Here is a 13,023-nt window from a genome sequence, read left to right as displayed (position 1 = left end):
TTCATTGAATTCCTCAACTACGGTGAAAATATTCAAAGAATGTAGTGCTATTCTAATGAATGAGTTACCTCAAAAGCTTGAAGATCCGGGGAGTTTCTCTATACCTTGTACCATTGGGACCGTTCAAATAGAAAGAGCTCTATGTGATTTGGGGGCAAGCCTTAGCCTCATGCCTCTCAAGATTTTCAAGAAATTGAAGGATTTTGATCTTTCACCAACTAGAGTTTCCTTACAACTTGCGGATAGATCGGTGAGGTATCCAATTGGCCTTGTGGAAGATGTCCCACTCAAGGTTTGCAAACTTAAAATTACATGTGATTTTTATGTAATGGATATTCCCGAGGATTCAAACATACCCATCATATTAGGGCGCCCTAGCCTTGCTATAGGGGGTGCCTTAATTGATGTGAAAAATGGGAAGCTATCTCTTCAAGTGGGTGAGGATAAGGTAGAGTTCTCTTTGAACAAGGCTATGAAGGAGCCTTTGGAAGCAAAATCATGCTACATGATTGATATGGTAGAAGAATGGGTTGACATGAAATGATTTGAAGAGGACAAGGGGTTACAAGGATTTCTTGAGGGTAAAGTGAAGGACTGCAAGGAGCACCGGGAATATGCGTTGGCTATGGATTCAACAGTTGTAGAATATCCAAACAAGGAATTTGAGAGCTTAAGGAAGGACGGTAACATTGAGGAGAGATCAATGCCTCCTCAAGTGGAATTAAAACCTCTTCCCTCTACTCTTAGACATGTTTTTCTTGGCCCTAATGAGACTTACTCCATCATTGTCAATAGTGCACTCAATGACATTGAACTTGAAAAGTTGCTTGTTGTTGTGAGAAAATTTCGAAATGTCATTGGGTACACAATTGATGATATTAAGGGTGTTAACCCTTCCTTTTGCACCCACCGGATTTACTTAGAGGATGAGGGCTCATCTTCTATTGAGCCCCAACGCCGCCTTAATCCTAACATGAAGGAAGTTGTGAGAAAAGAAGTTCTCAAACTACATGATGCCGGGATTATCTATCTTGGACCAGATGTTGGAGCGTTTGGCTCAACATGACTTCTTTTGTTTCTTAGATGGATTCTCGGGATTTTCCCAAATCCCTATCCATCCAAGTGACCAAGAAAAGACCACCTTCACATGTCCTTTCGTCACATATGCCTATAGAAGAATGCCGTTTGGATTATGTAATGCACCTTCGACCTTCCAACGTTGCATGATGTCAATCTTCTCCGACTTCGTTGAGAATGAAATTGAAGTATTTATGGATGATTTCTCGGTGGGTGGGAAATCTTTTGAAAATTGCTTGACGAACTTGGAGAAAGTCTTGACTAAATGCCAAGAGTGTCACTTTGTTCTAAATTGGGAGAAGTGTCATTTTATAGTGACCTCCGGGGTGGTTTTGGGACATGTTGTGTCTAGTAAGGGTATAGAAGTTGACCAAGCTAAAGTTGAAGTCATCAAAACCTTGCCCTCTCCCACTAATGTTAAAGGCATTAGGTGTTTTCTTGGGCATGCCGGTTTTTACCGACGGTTTATTATGGATTTTTCTTTGATTGCCCGTCCATTAACTCACTTGCTTGGTAAAGATGTACCATTTTAATTCACTAATGAATGTCTTGTTGCCTTTAATAGGTTGAAGAAAGCTCTTATCTCCGCTCCAATCATACAACCCTCTACTTGGGGAGAACCATTTGAGTTGATGCGTGATGCTAGCGATGTTGCGGTGGGAGCGGTGCTTGGATAAAAGAAGAATGACATACATCATGCCATATATTATGCAAGCAAGACTTTGGATGAAGCTCAAGCAAATTACACCACGACCGAAAAGGAGCTTCTAGCGGTCATTTATGCTATGAACAAGTTCCGTTCTTATTTGGTGGGCTCTAAGGTAATAGTGCATACCAATGATGCGGCATTGAGACATTTGCTAATAAAAAAGGAATCAAAACCCCCCTTGATTTGGTGGATACTATTGCTACAAGAGTTTGATATTGAGATAAGAGATAAGAAAGGTGTGGAGAATGTTGTAGCCGATCATCTATCTAGGCTATTGAATGAGAATTTTAAGGATGAGCTACCTATTGATGATTACTTGGCGGATGACCATTTGTTTGCACTTGCTATAGTGAATGCTCCTTGTTATACAGATTTTGTTAACTACTTGGTTTCGGGGATCATCCACATGATTATGATTCCCGTAAAATAAAGGAAGAGGTTCTTTCATGATGTCAAACAATACTTTTGGGAGGAACCATGCCTAGGGGTGAGCAAAACCGGTTAACCGAACTGGATTTGAAAACCGGTTTTTCCGAAACCGAAACCGCCCCGGTTTTAAATCGGATAACCGGTTTTTTAGCAACTTAAAAACCGGATCCGAAAACCGGTTATCCGAATCCGAATTTATAAACCGGTTTTAACTTTTTTTACTCCCAAATTGACGCTTTTCAACACACCTCTCCATCCTAACTCTTAAATTCCTACCTAAACCATCATGCATCCCCATTAATTCAACCAAATCATACGTCTTTGTTTATTTTATGTCATTTTTTTATTGTTTTTTTCCGGAAAAAAACTAAACCGGTTTAAAACCGGTGCCCGGTTTTGCTTTTTTAGGACCCGAAACCGAACCGGATATCCCAAAAAAAACCGGTTCGGTCACCGAACCGGAAAAAAACCGAATTATCGGGTTTCTTAATTCGGTTATCGGTTCGATTTCGGTTTAAAAAATCGGTTCGGTTTATTTTGCTCAGCCCTAACCATGCCTCTATAAATCACGTGCGGATGGGATTATTAGGAGATGTATTTCAAATGAGGAGGTGAAGCAAATCATATCTCATTGCCACGATATGCCAAGTGGTAGGCACGGAAGTTCAATAAAAACCGCCGCAAGGGTACTTCAATGCGGGTTTTATTGGCCCACCTTGTTTCATGATGTGGCAAGTTATGTGAAGGGATGTGACAAATGGCAAAGGAGTGGGAACATGTCAAGGAGGCATGAAATGCCTATGAATTATGTTCTTAAAGTGAATTTATTCGATGTGTGGGGAATTGACTATCAAGGTCCATTTCCCTCCACCCATGGAAATTAATATATACTTGTTGCGGTCGACTATGTTAGTAAGTGGGTTGAAGCAATCCCTACCAAAACGTGTGGTGTGAAATCAGTGACCAAGCTCATGGAGACCATCATATTTCCTAGATTTGGAGTGCCAAGAATTTTTATTAGTGACCGAGGAACCCATTTCTGGGAGCGAACTTTGGATGCCCTTCTAAGGAGACATGGAGTGCAACATAGGCGGAGCCTTGCCTATCACCCACAAGTTAACGGTCAAGCCGAAATCTCCAATCGTAAGATCAAAGTTATTCTCTAGAAGATCGTAAGTCGGTCAAGGAAAGATTGGGCCATCAAGCTTAATGATGCATTATGGGCATACCGAACAACTTTCAAAACACCGATAGGAACTTCACCATTCCGATTGGTATATGGGAAGCCATGTCATTTGCCGGTGGAAATGGAACACAAGGCTCATTGGGCTATCCGGCTTCTTAATTTCGACTTGAAGAGTGCGGGGGAGAAGCGACTCCTTGACCTTAATGAACTTGAAGAATTTAGACTAAAGGCTTATGAGAGCTCTAGATTGTACAAGGAGAGGACAAAGCGATTTCATGATAAAGCCATTATAAGGAGAGAGTTCAAGGCCGGAGACTTGGTCCTCCTCTTTAATTCAAGATTTAAGCTCTTCTCGGGTAAGCTAAAGTCGAAGTGGTCGGGTCCTTTCACCGTAGTCCGAGACTTTCCCTATGGCTCGGTGGAAGTGACCGATGGAGATCAAGTTTTCAAAGTTAATGGGCAACGGCTCAAGCACTACATAGCTGGATCACCTATATTGAAGAATGTAGATGCCATTGGAACTTTTTTTTTTGGTGTAATGTTAAATTGCATTAATGATAATCATTGAAGTACATCATTCACCATATTACATCACCAATCTTTACGACATTCACTCTATTACAATATCATTGTGCTGACACCCTTTTGCCTTTACATTTTGGGAAACCATTATGAAATTCAACTAATACGCTTACACCATTCAGAATCTATCCTATGTGGGATAGACCCTAGTTTCATTCGAGCCCTCATCTGGACTTGATGTTGCACCTGCTTTAGTATCATCTTTGGGTGCACTACTACTTGATCCACACGACATTTGTTCCTCACCATCCAGATCTGATAGATTAAGACCATCACCACCGTGTACACCAGCTGCTTCTTAAGAAGAGATCTGCATCTTAATTTGCAGCACCATTGAATGCAGTCCTGTACTGGTATTAAACAATCTAACCAGTCATTAACCACAGCTAAACACCTCTGGCTATAAACACATCCAAAAAATAGATGATCAGATGTCTCAGGGACATCACCACATAGCTCACATTCACCAGTAGTAACAACCCCAAACCTCTGCAGTCTGTCCTTAGTAACATGCCTAATGCATACAACCAGGATATAAATGAGTGTTTTGGACTTGTTATTTTGTTCCAGATGACATGATACCATCCCACCTTCTCCTGCTCACCCATAAACCATTTATACCCATCTGCTGGTCTATACTTAGCACAGTCTACCCCCCATTTACCAGCCTGATAGCCTGCCTTCATCTTTTCCTTCACTTTGCAGATTTGTCTCCACGTCCAGCTAGTGTTAATAGAAGGTTGATACTCAAACCAGTCTTGATGCTTTATATAGACATATTTGACCCAGTGAATCCACAGATGGTCCTCCTTACAGGCCACCCACCATGTATATTTTCCTATCAATGCTGTGTTCCAAACCAAACTGTTTGTAACACCAAGACCTCCTTTCCTCTTCTCCCTACAAACTTTTTCCCATGAAACTGAAGGCACTTTATGATATTTATCAATCCCTTCCCATAAATAATTGCGACAAATGCTCTCAATCCTCTTGATAATACCCTTTGGTATGATGAAGATCCTAGCCCAATAAGAGTGAACCTGTGACAAGACAAACTTGACAAGAACAAGTCTCCCAGCATAACTTAACTTCCTGGACCCCCACCCTCTTATATTTTCCACCATCCTCTCCACCAGCTTAGAGCAATCCCTAATAGCTATCCTTTTGTAAGATATAGGAATCCCAAGATACCTAAAGGTAAAGTTGCCCAATCTAAACCAAGACATTCTGAGGATCATATGCAAGGTAACCTCTTGTAGCCCATTACAATAAAGTTCAGACTTGTCCCTATTCATCTCAAGACCTGAAGCAACTGAGAAAGTAATAAAAGCTCTCAGGATAGTCTTCACAGACTCCCCATCACCCCTACGAAACAACAATAAATCATCTGCGAAGCACAGATGACAAAGTTTAAGTTGTTTGCATAGAGGGTGGAATCTGAACTCCCTTTTATCTACATCCACATCCAAAATACGAGAAAAATATTCCATACACACAACAAAAATTAGAGGAGACATAGGATCCCCCTGTCTTATGCCCCTCTTCCCCTCAAAGTAACCAAATATTCCCATTAAGAGATAGAGTAAAGGTAGGAGTAGAAATGCAGACTATAATCAAACTAACCAATTTGTCTGGAAAACCAAGAGCTCTTAGCATATGCTCAATGAATGGCCATTATATTGAGTCATAGGCCTTTTTTTAAGTCTACTTTCATTAAACACCTTGGTTAACAAGCCTTCCTGTTGTATAGGCGTACTAGATCTTGACATATCAATTTGTTATCGACAATCTCTCTACCCTTTATAAACGCACTCTGATTAGCACTGATAATGTCTGGGAGAATATCAGCCACTCTATTGCAGATGATTGGCCTAAAGTCTGTCACAGATTCAGGTCTAGATTTCTTAGGTATTAGAGTCAAAATTGTTGAATTGATTTGCCTAAGCAACCTACCATTCACAAATACCTCTTTCACTGCCTGGCAAACATCTGACCCAATGATCTCAAATGAGTCTCGAAAAAACTAGCTTGAGTACCCGTTTGGTCCAGGAGATTTGTTTGCAGGAATAGAAAATAAAGCTGCCTTTATTTCCTCATCTGTCACAATTTGCATCAACCTCTGCCTATGCATATCATTAAGCACCTTCCCTCATTGAACAGTAGGATAGTGCACCTTCCTCACATCTTTATTAGTCCTCAGCAATCCCTTATAGTAGTCTAAGAAGGCTCTTTCAATACCTCCCCCCTCAACACACTTCTTCCCATCACTATCCAGTATAGATAGCACCTTGTTTTGGATCCTTCTGCTTTTGATTGCAGTGTGGAAGTAATGGGTATTAACATCTACTTCCTCTAACCACAGGGTTTTGGCCTTTTGAGCTAGGAATTCATTCCTAGCTTTCTCCATAGCCTTATAAAGCAAACCAGCCTCCTTCTCTTGCCTTATAATGTAATACCCCTCCTATTAGAGACCCGTTGACCGTCGTTGACTGACCTTAGGCACTTGTCTAGACCTTCGGAAACCTTACGAGCTAACCTTGTGACGTTATAACCCTTTGAAGTTTTGGTTACTCGATCTAGCGGAGGCTACTCGATCGAGTAGCTTAGTCACTCGATCGAGTAGCTTAGTCACTCGATCGAGTAGAGGCCTCTCGATCGAGTAAGTCGTTTACTCGATCGAGTAACGTGAGTTCAGCGGGGAATTATAAATCGTGTTATCGTGAAACCCAAATCATTTCTCCACCTTTCCTCCTAAACCTAGATGCCGTCATATCCTTCCTCCTTCACCTTGATTCATCTTGTTGGAGCGTTTGAGAGGGGATACACCATGGGGATGGGATACTTGCATCATGTAGCGGTCTTGTCGCCGGAATGCTATGTATAGGTATGTTATCATCATCATCATCATCGTCTCCCTTGGTTTCAGTTGTATTTATGGTAGTAGTAATAGATGGTTATGCTGGTTGTTATAGGTGGTTATGGTGATTGCTTGTTGTCTTGTGGTCATGCGCAGAATCGCTGCGGTTTGCTAAAGGTAGGTTTTCCTACTCAGTACTGTTGGTTGTCTAGAATGTCGATTGTGTTGTATGATTGGTTTAGTGTCGTTGTTGGTGGTGTAGATTGATTGTTGCTGACCATTGTTGTTGTATAATGTGGTTGGTTGCGATTGTTTATCCTTGGTTCTCGAGGTGCGTCCTCGGCTGAGTGGAGTCACTTGCGGGAGTGGCTTCACGCCCTTGATTCGCCTTCTGTGGAACCCGCCACAGAAGGGTTTGTGCACATTAAGGAACATGGGTTATCGCTCGGATTGGATGAGCGGGGCTTAAGTGGGAACGGCTACGGTCCCCCACTGGCAGTGTAGATTACTGGTTGCGATTGGTAATCTGGCAGGACTGGACCTTCGGGCAGTCAGAGGTGTGTGGGTGATTGGTGGAGGTGGTGTATGTGTGTTACTGTGTTTGTTGTGTCTGCCTTTGTTTTATTCCTGCAGTTACTGACCTTGTGTGGTGTTGTTGTGTTGTCTTCTTGTGTTGTGTCTGTCGTGATCCACTATGGTGAGCATTCGTTCTTAGCAGGTTGATGTCAGGACCATAACTGGGTGCTTGGAGGGACAAGTCTACCACGAGTCATGGCAGAAATAGTTTCACATAGTTGATAGTTATCACGAGTTGTACCTTTTATTTTGGTTTATATCACTTGTAATTTAATATAACTGTTCTTTTATCGGCATTTGATTATTAATGTCCTCGGGAAACCGAGATGGTAATGTCCTTATCTGCTGGGGAAGGTCTTTTTAAGGCTCCTTGGTAGATGGGGGTGTTACAAGGTGGTATCAGAGCGACGATTTTGGAACTTGTAACTAATGAGCCCAATGAACGTAGTGAGTCTAATAAAATGAAGTTGGTGTATATATGTTGGGAGCCCCGGCAGATGCTTGATTTTGGGTGAGAAGGCACCCTCATTTCAAAATCATGGCCCCAATATGCTTAAGCCAGCCACCGAGTATGGGGATATCGAGTCGGGAATTGTGTGCATAAATGTGTATGATAAATAGATTAGAAATAGCTGTGATGGAGTCTATGATAATGTCTAAGTGTGTACAAATAGTAATGATGAACCGCGTAGGGCTATGAATAGATGGAAGTGTGTATGTGGATGTGATAAAGATGGTAAATGTGCCAGGAGTCGCATACGAGTATTGGATAATGTCATGGTGATTATGAGTTGTGAGTCCTTATATGCATTCTAATCAGTATAAGTTGGTAAGTAGTGTTTGGATGAATGCTGTAGTGTACCTTTGTGACATGGCATAGTCATGTTCGATATCTGGTTGACGAATTGTCGTGACATGTTTGAAACCTTGAACAAACTTGTGTAGTAAGTGGTAATTATGTTGCCAAATGGATGCTTGGTGTAGTGTAATCACATGTCGAATGACTGAATTTGCATACACGTAAGTAAGTGTAGAATGACGTGTTGGTTGTATATATGTATGAATTGATGTCATAGTTGGATTGTCTTTCATAATGTTCGATATAGAATGGAATGATATGTGTAATGTTCGGATGACATAGTTGTGTTACATTTGAGTTAGTATTAATGTATCGTAGTTGATGAAATAATCAATGATGAGTTCCAAATATACTTTGGAATCGACACGAGTTGTTGTTTTGCAGGAATCGTTAACCGAACTCGTAACTTCTGACCTTGTTCCTAAATTTACTCGACCGAGTATGAGTGCCTACATGACCGAGTAGACCTTACTCGATCTAGTTGTGGGATTATTAGATCGAAAACGTTGGAACTGCCAGTGAAAACTCGATCGAGTAGCTCCAACTCAATCGAGTAGAGGCCACTCGATCGAGTAGAGGCCACTCGATCGAGTACCCAACTTACTCGATCAAGTAAGTGCTACAGTACCCGGACTAACGCAGGATTCTTATACTTTCCCAACCTCTTTCTTCTCTTATTTCTTCATACTCTAAACCCTAATTTTCTATCATCATCCTTTTTCTCTCAACACCTTGGTGAAATTGTGCTTGATTTCTTTGTTTTCTTCTTGCTAATTCGTTCTATCCATTTGCTAATCATTCAAGGTAAGAATGCTAATTTTTTTTCTTTGTTTTTAATCGATTAGAACCATATAAAAGTGTTAGATTTTCTGAAAAATTCGATTTATACTCATGTATTTTTGTTTATAATTGTTGTAATTTGGTAAAATTGCTCTAGTTTGTTGATTATTGATGCTAGAAGTAGGAAAATCAAACCTATATGAGAACATGTATTGACCGAAATTTCTAGGGTGTGGGTTACAAATTGAATTTTTGTTTGTCTTTTGAGTATGGAAGAAGGGAAATTGAGTAATGTATGTTGTGGGTATCATATTTGGTGTTGATTTTGACTATTTTTACCCAAAATTTTGTCTTAAAACTCCGTCTTAAAAGTGCCCCAAACTGAATTCGCCCCAAATCTTTATGATGATTACCTTTTTGTGAAACCATTTTGAAGGGATTAATACCCCAATTTGCCAATTGATGTTACAATTTCCATATTTTGAAAACTATAAGACCGTCTTTTATGAGTTGTGTGTGTGTGTGGGGGGGGGGGGGGGGGGTAGCATGTTTAGAAAATTGTTGGTTGTTTTGATGAAAGCTAGTTTACATTGTTGTTTCTTCCTCCATAAGTGTACTTGAAAAGTTTATTTCCTTCAAGTAAGTGTCCGTTTGTGTGCCTAAATGTATGTTGAAACATATGCCAAGACCTGCAGCTGCCACCCGTCAGAGTAAGAGGGGAAGGGCTTCTAAGCCCGAAGTTGGGGAGGGGAGTCAGGGACCCACTGTTCCACCGGTTCCCGAGTATCCTACCGTTGTCTTTGCTAACTTTAAGCAAAGAGAGGCTTTTGTTGAGTTACAGAAACGTCGCATGAAACAAACCCGATGTATCGACACCACAATCTTAGAGGACCTTAAGGTAGAGACGGATGTGAGGCATATATTTGAGACCTTGGGTTTGACTGGTTTGTATGACCTTAAGAAGCATTCCTACTCTTTCTTGACCTTGGAGTTCATGAGCTCTTTTGCCTATGATGCGGCAGCTAAGAGCGTACAGTTTCGTCTCATGAACACCACTTTTCTCTTGTCTATGGACCAGTTTGCTTCTCACCTTGGCCTTGCCCGGCCGGAGAAGGGATCCCTCAGGGATATCCCGACTGAGTGTGGGGCCAGTAGTTACATGCCTTGCTTCACCAGCAAGAACGTGTTGGAAAATGTGTCCTCAACAATAGTGCGATCACATGATTTAAATATGATAATTAAATCTCATGATAAGAATACGTAAGGGATGATTCATTTATATAGTCAACTGATCAACATTAATCGGTAACGATTGGCTTGCTAGAGTTTGACGTTACAGTCGTGGGACGGTGGTGGTCAGTTGATCCCTTAAGGTCACACCTAAAGGATGATGCCCTTATCAGTAAAGTTAATTAATTGTATGTCGATACAAGTTGATTAATTCCTTAAATATGAACAATTTATATTTTTTTTTAGGGAAAGTTAAGTATATTAATATCAATGAATCAAAGTGTGTACAACTCAAACATATATGCTATTTACATCAAAACCAAAACTGAGTAAACTGAACCAAAAAATTTTCTCAGGAAATCTGTTGCAGCCAGGCCCTCTCCCGTGACTGCAGATTACTAGTATTCAGTCTCTGAAAACGATGAAGCACATCCTCAATAACCTTCTGTATGACAAACCTTGGACTTTTTACCAGGCCATTTATCCTAGCATCATTCCTGACAAGCCAAATAGAGTATAAAAGATCCACATAACATGCCCCGACAAACCTCTTTTGGAACTTTGTAATGCCTCTGCACTTGGAAAACCAGGTGATCATATCAGTCAAGTCCATAGGGACTTGCATTTTCAGTTGAAAAAGACTCAGACACTGTCTAGTGTACTGACAATCAGAAAATATATGCTTGTGATCCTCATTAGCCGCTGCACAAATTTCACATCCACCATCCACAATGATACCCATTCTCAACAAACGATCCTTAGTAAGCAAACGTTGATGCATGATCCCCCAGCAGATAAAAGAGGATTTAGGAATATTTAAAGTATTCCAACAAAGGAATCTCCATCTTACCTTAGGCTGGTTGCCACAAAGCCATGAGTATCCTGCTTTCACAGTATACTCAGTAGGAGAGTTTAGCCACTGGTTATTGGTGTATGCTTGCTGAAATTTTTTCATAATATGTGTGATCTTCTTCCATGTCCAGCTACAATCAACAGGGGGACTGTAACTAGACCATTCGCAGCCTTTCATATAAACATGAGAAACCCACCTGACCCAAAGATGATCCTTTTTTTTAGCAAGCCACCAAACAATTTATATTTATGAGAAGAAATATGTATCTTATTGTAATGTGATTAAATAAGATCCTATTTAGTGGATTAATATGTTAATTCACTAAATTATGTTGAGGTTTTATAAATATTTCGAGGTAGAGGTAATTAGTTATTTAAATTTACAAGGGGTTGTAAATTTAACTAACTAGTAATTATGGGACCCATTATATGTTGATATAATGGTAAAATATTACTCAATAAGTTGAGTGAATATATGTTTATTAATTTGTCATATAATTATTGTATGATTAAATTAATATTTAATTATGTAAGATAATTAAATATAAGACTTATAAGCATTTGTGGGACAAATATTATAAGACAAAAATGGACCATAATAGCACAAGTGTACCATCCAAATAAGAGGGATGCTTGAGTTTTATAGCTTTGTCATTTAGTTGTTGGAAAGATACTCCAACATCTTATGACACAATTTTAATCTAGCTAAAGCCTACTACCTACACAATATAGCATGTGATTTTGAAAGGACCAAAATGGCTCTAATAAGAGCATTTTTGGACGGACCATTTGAGTGGGTGTGAGAACATTTTTGTTGTTCATACTTTTCTTCACTTATTCTCTAAAAAGATGCTTACATCTTTATCACATGCAAAACCTCCATTATTCATAGTTTTCTTTCTATCAAAACATGAGAAGTTTCGATTCAAATTGTTCATAAAGATTACTAATATTATTAGTGTAATATATGAGTATTAGTAATCAATTTTAAGGTAGACTACTAAACAAATATCTAGCACATATTATTTAGTAGTGATAAGGGTTTAATCTTGGGTGCAATCAAAAGGAGTGGCTTCTATACTTGGAGTCTTTGGAGGATCATCCTATTACTCATCATAGCTCAAGAACAAGTGATGATAGGAGACCTTACTTGTGCCCATAAAACCGAAATTAACAATGTAAGGGACATTGTTTTCTTATAAATCTCTTATTTTGTTATGCATGCACTAGATCTAAAGAACAAATAATTAAGAAGTTAATTAGTTCATTATTAGAGGAGTCTAATAAGAGGTAAACAAACCTAACAAGTGGTATCGGAGCATAAGGATGTTGCATGCATAATCGGTTATTATTTTTCCGAGTTAAAATGTTAACATATAAAACTAAAAATTTGAGTTTTATGAAGATAAAGCCACGAAAATTTTTGCATGTTATATATTCTGGTCCTAAAAATGTTTTTAGGTCATTTTTATGATTTATGGAAATTTATTGCTCATTTTAATGATTTTTAGTGATTTTATTACATTTTTATGAGTAAAATGAACTTTTATTCACTAAAATAAGTTAACCTTCACTACTGGCCATGGTATTTTATTATGACCTCACATGAATATTTTATGTATTGCTTGTAAAATATCATATTAATGTGGTTAATATTTCATGATTTATGAATTTTTAGTGTAAAAATGGCATAAATGGAGGTTAAAATGACTAAAAATGGTTAAACTTACTCTCTGACCTTGAAAATTTTATATGACCTCACATTCATATTTACAAGTTGTGTGTAAAATCTCGTATTAATTGAGTTAATATTGCATGATTTATGATTTTTATGAGATAAAAATTGATTAAAAGAGGTAAAATGGTTAAAACTAGTTAAATTTCGA

The 13,023-nt window shown here is 39.1% G+C and overlaps 2 protein-coding genes across 2 annotated transcripts; one reads left to right on the top strand and one right to left on the bottom strand.

Annotated features, from left to right (window-relative positions):
- The first annotated feature begins 3,522 nt into the window (after window positions 1-3,522).
- LOC141590306 (uncharacterized) lies at window positions 3,523-3,969 on the top strand. The gene has a single exon (XM_074410904.1). The coding sequence runs from the start codon at window positions 3,523-3,525 to the stop codon at window positions 3,967-3,969; it is 447 nt and encodes a 148-aa protein (XP_074267005.1).
- Window positions 3,970-10,637: 6,668 nt separating this feature from the next.
- LOC141590305 (uncharacterized) lies at window positions 10,638-11,315 on the bottom strand. Its single transcript, XM_074410903.1, has one exon. The coding sequence runs from the start codon at window positions 11,313-11,315 to the stop codon at window positions 10,638-10,640; it is 678 nt and encodes a 225-aa protein (XP_074267004.1).
- Between the last annotated feature and the right edge of the window lie 1,708 nt (window positions 11,316-13,023).

This window comes from Silene latifolia, chromosome 7 (assembly GCF_048544455.1).
Source record: "Silene latifolia isolate original U9 population chromosome 7, ASM4854445v1, whole genome shotgun sequence".
NCBI lineage: Eukaryota > Viridiplantae > Streptophyta > Magnoliopsida > Caryophyllales > Caryophyllaceae > Silene > Silene latifolia.
This window is presented reverse-complemented; position numbering and strand designations above follow the sequence as displayed.

Coding starts and splice junctions, on each gene's coding strand:
- LOC141590305 (XM_074410903.1), bottom strand. CDS start 11,315: ATGAAAGGCTGCGAATGGTCTAGTTACAGTCCCCCTGTTGATTGTAGC.
- LOC141590306 (XM_074410904.1), top strand. CDS start 3,523: ATGGAACACAAGGCTCATTGGGCTATCCGGCTTCTTAATTTCGACTTG.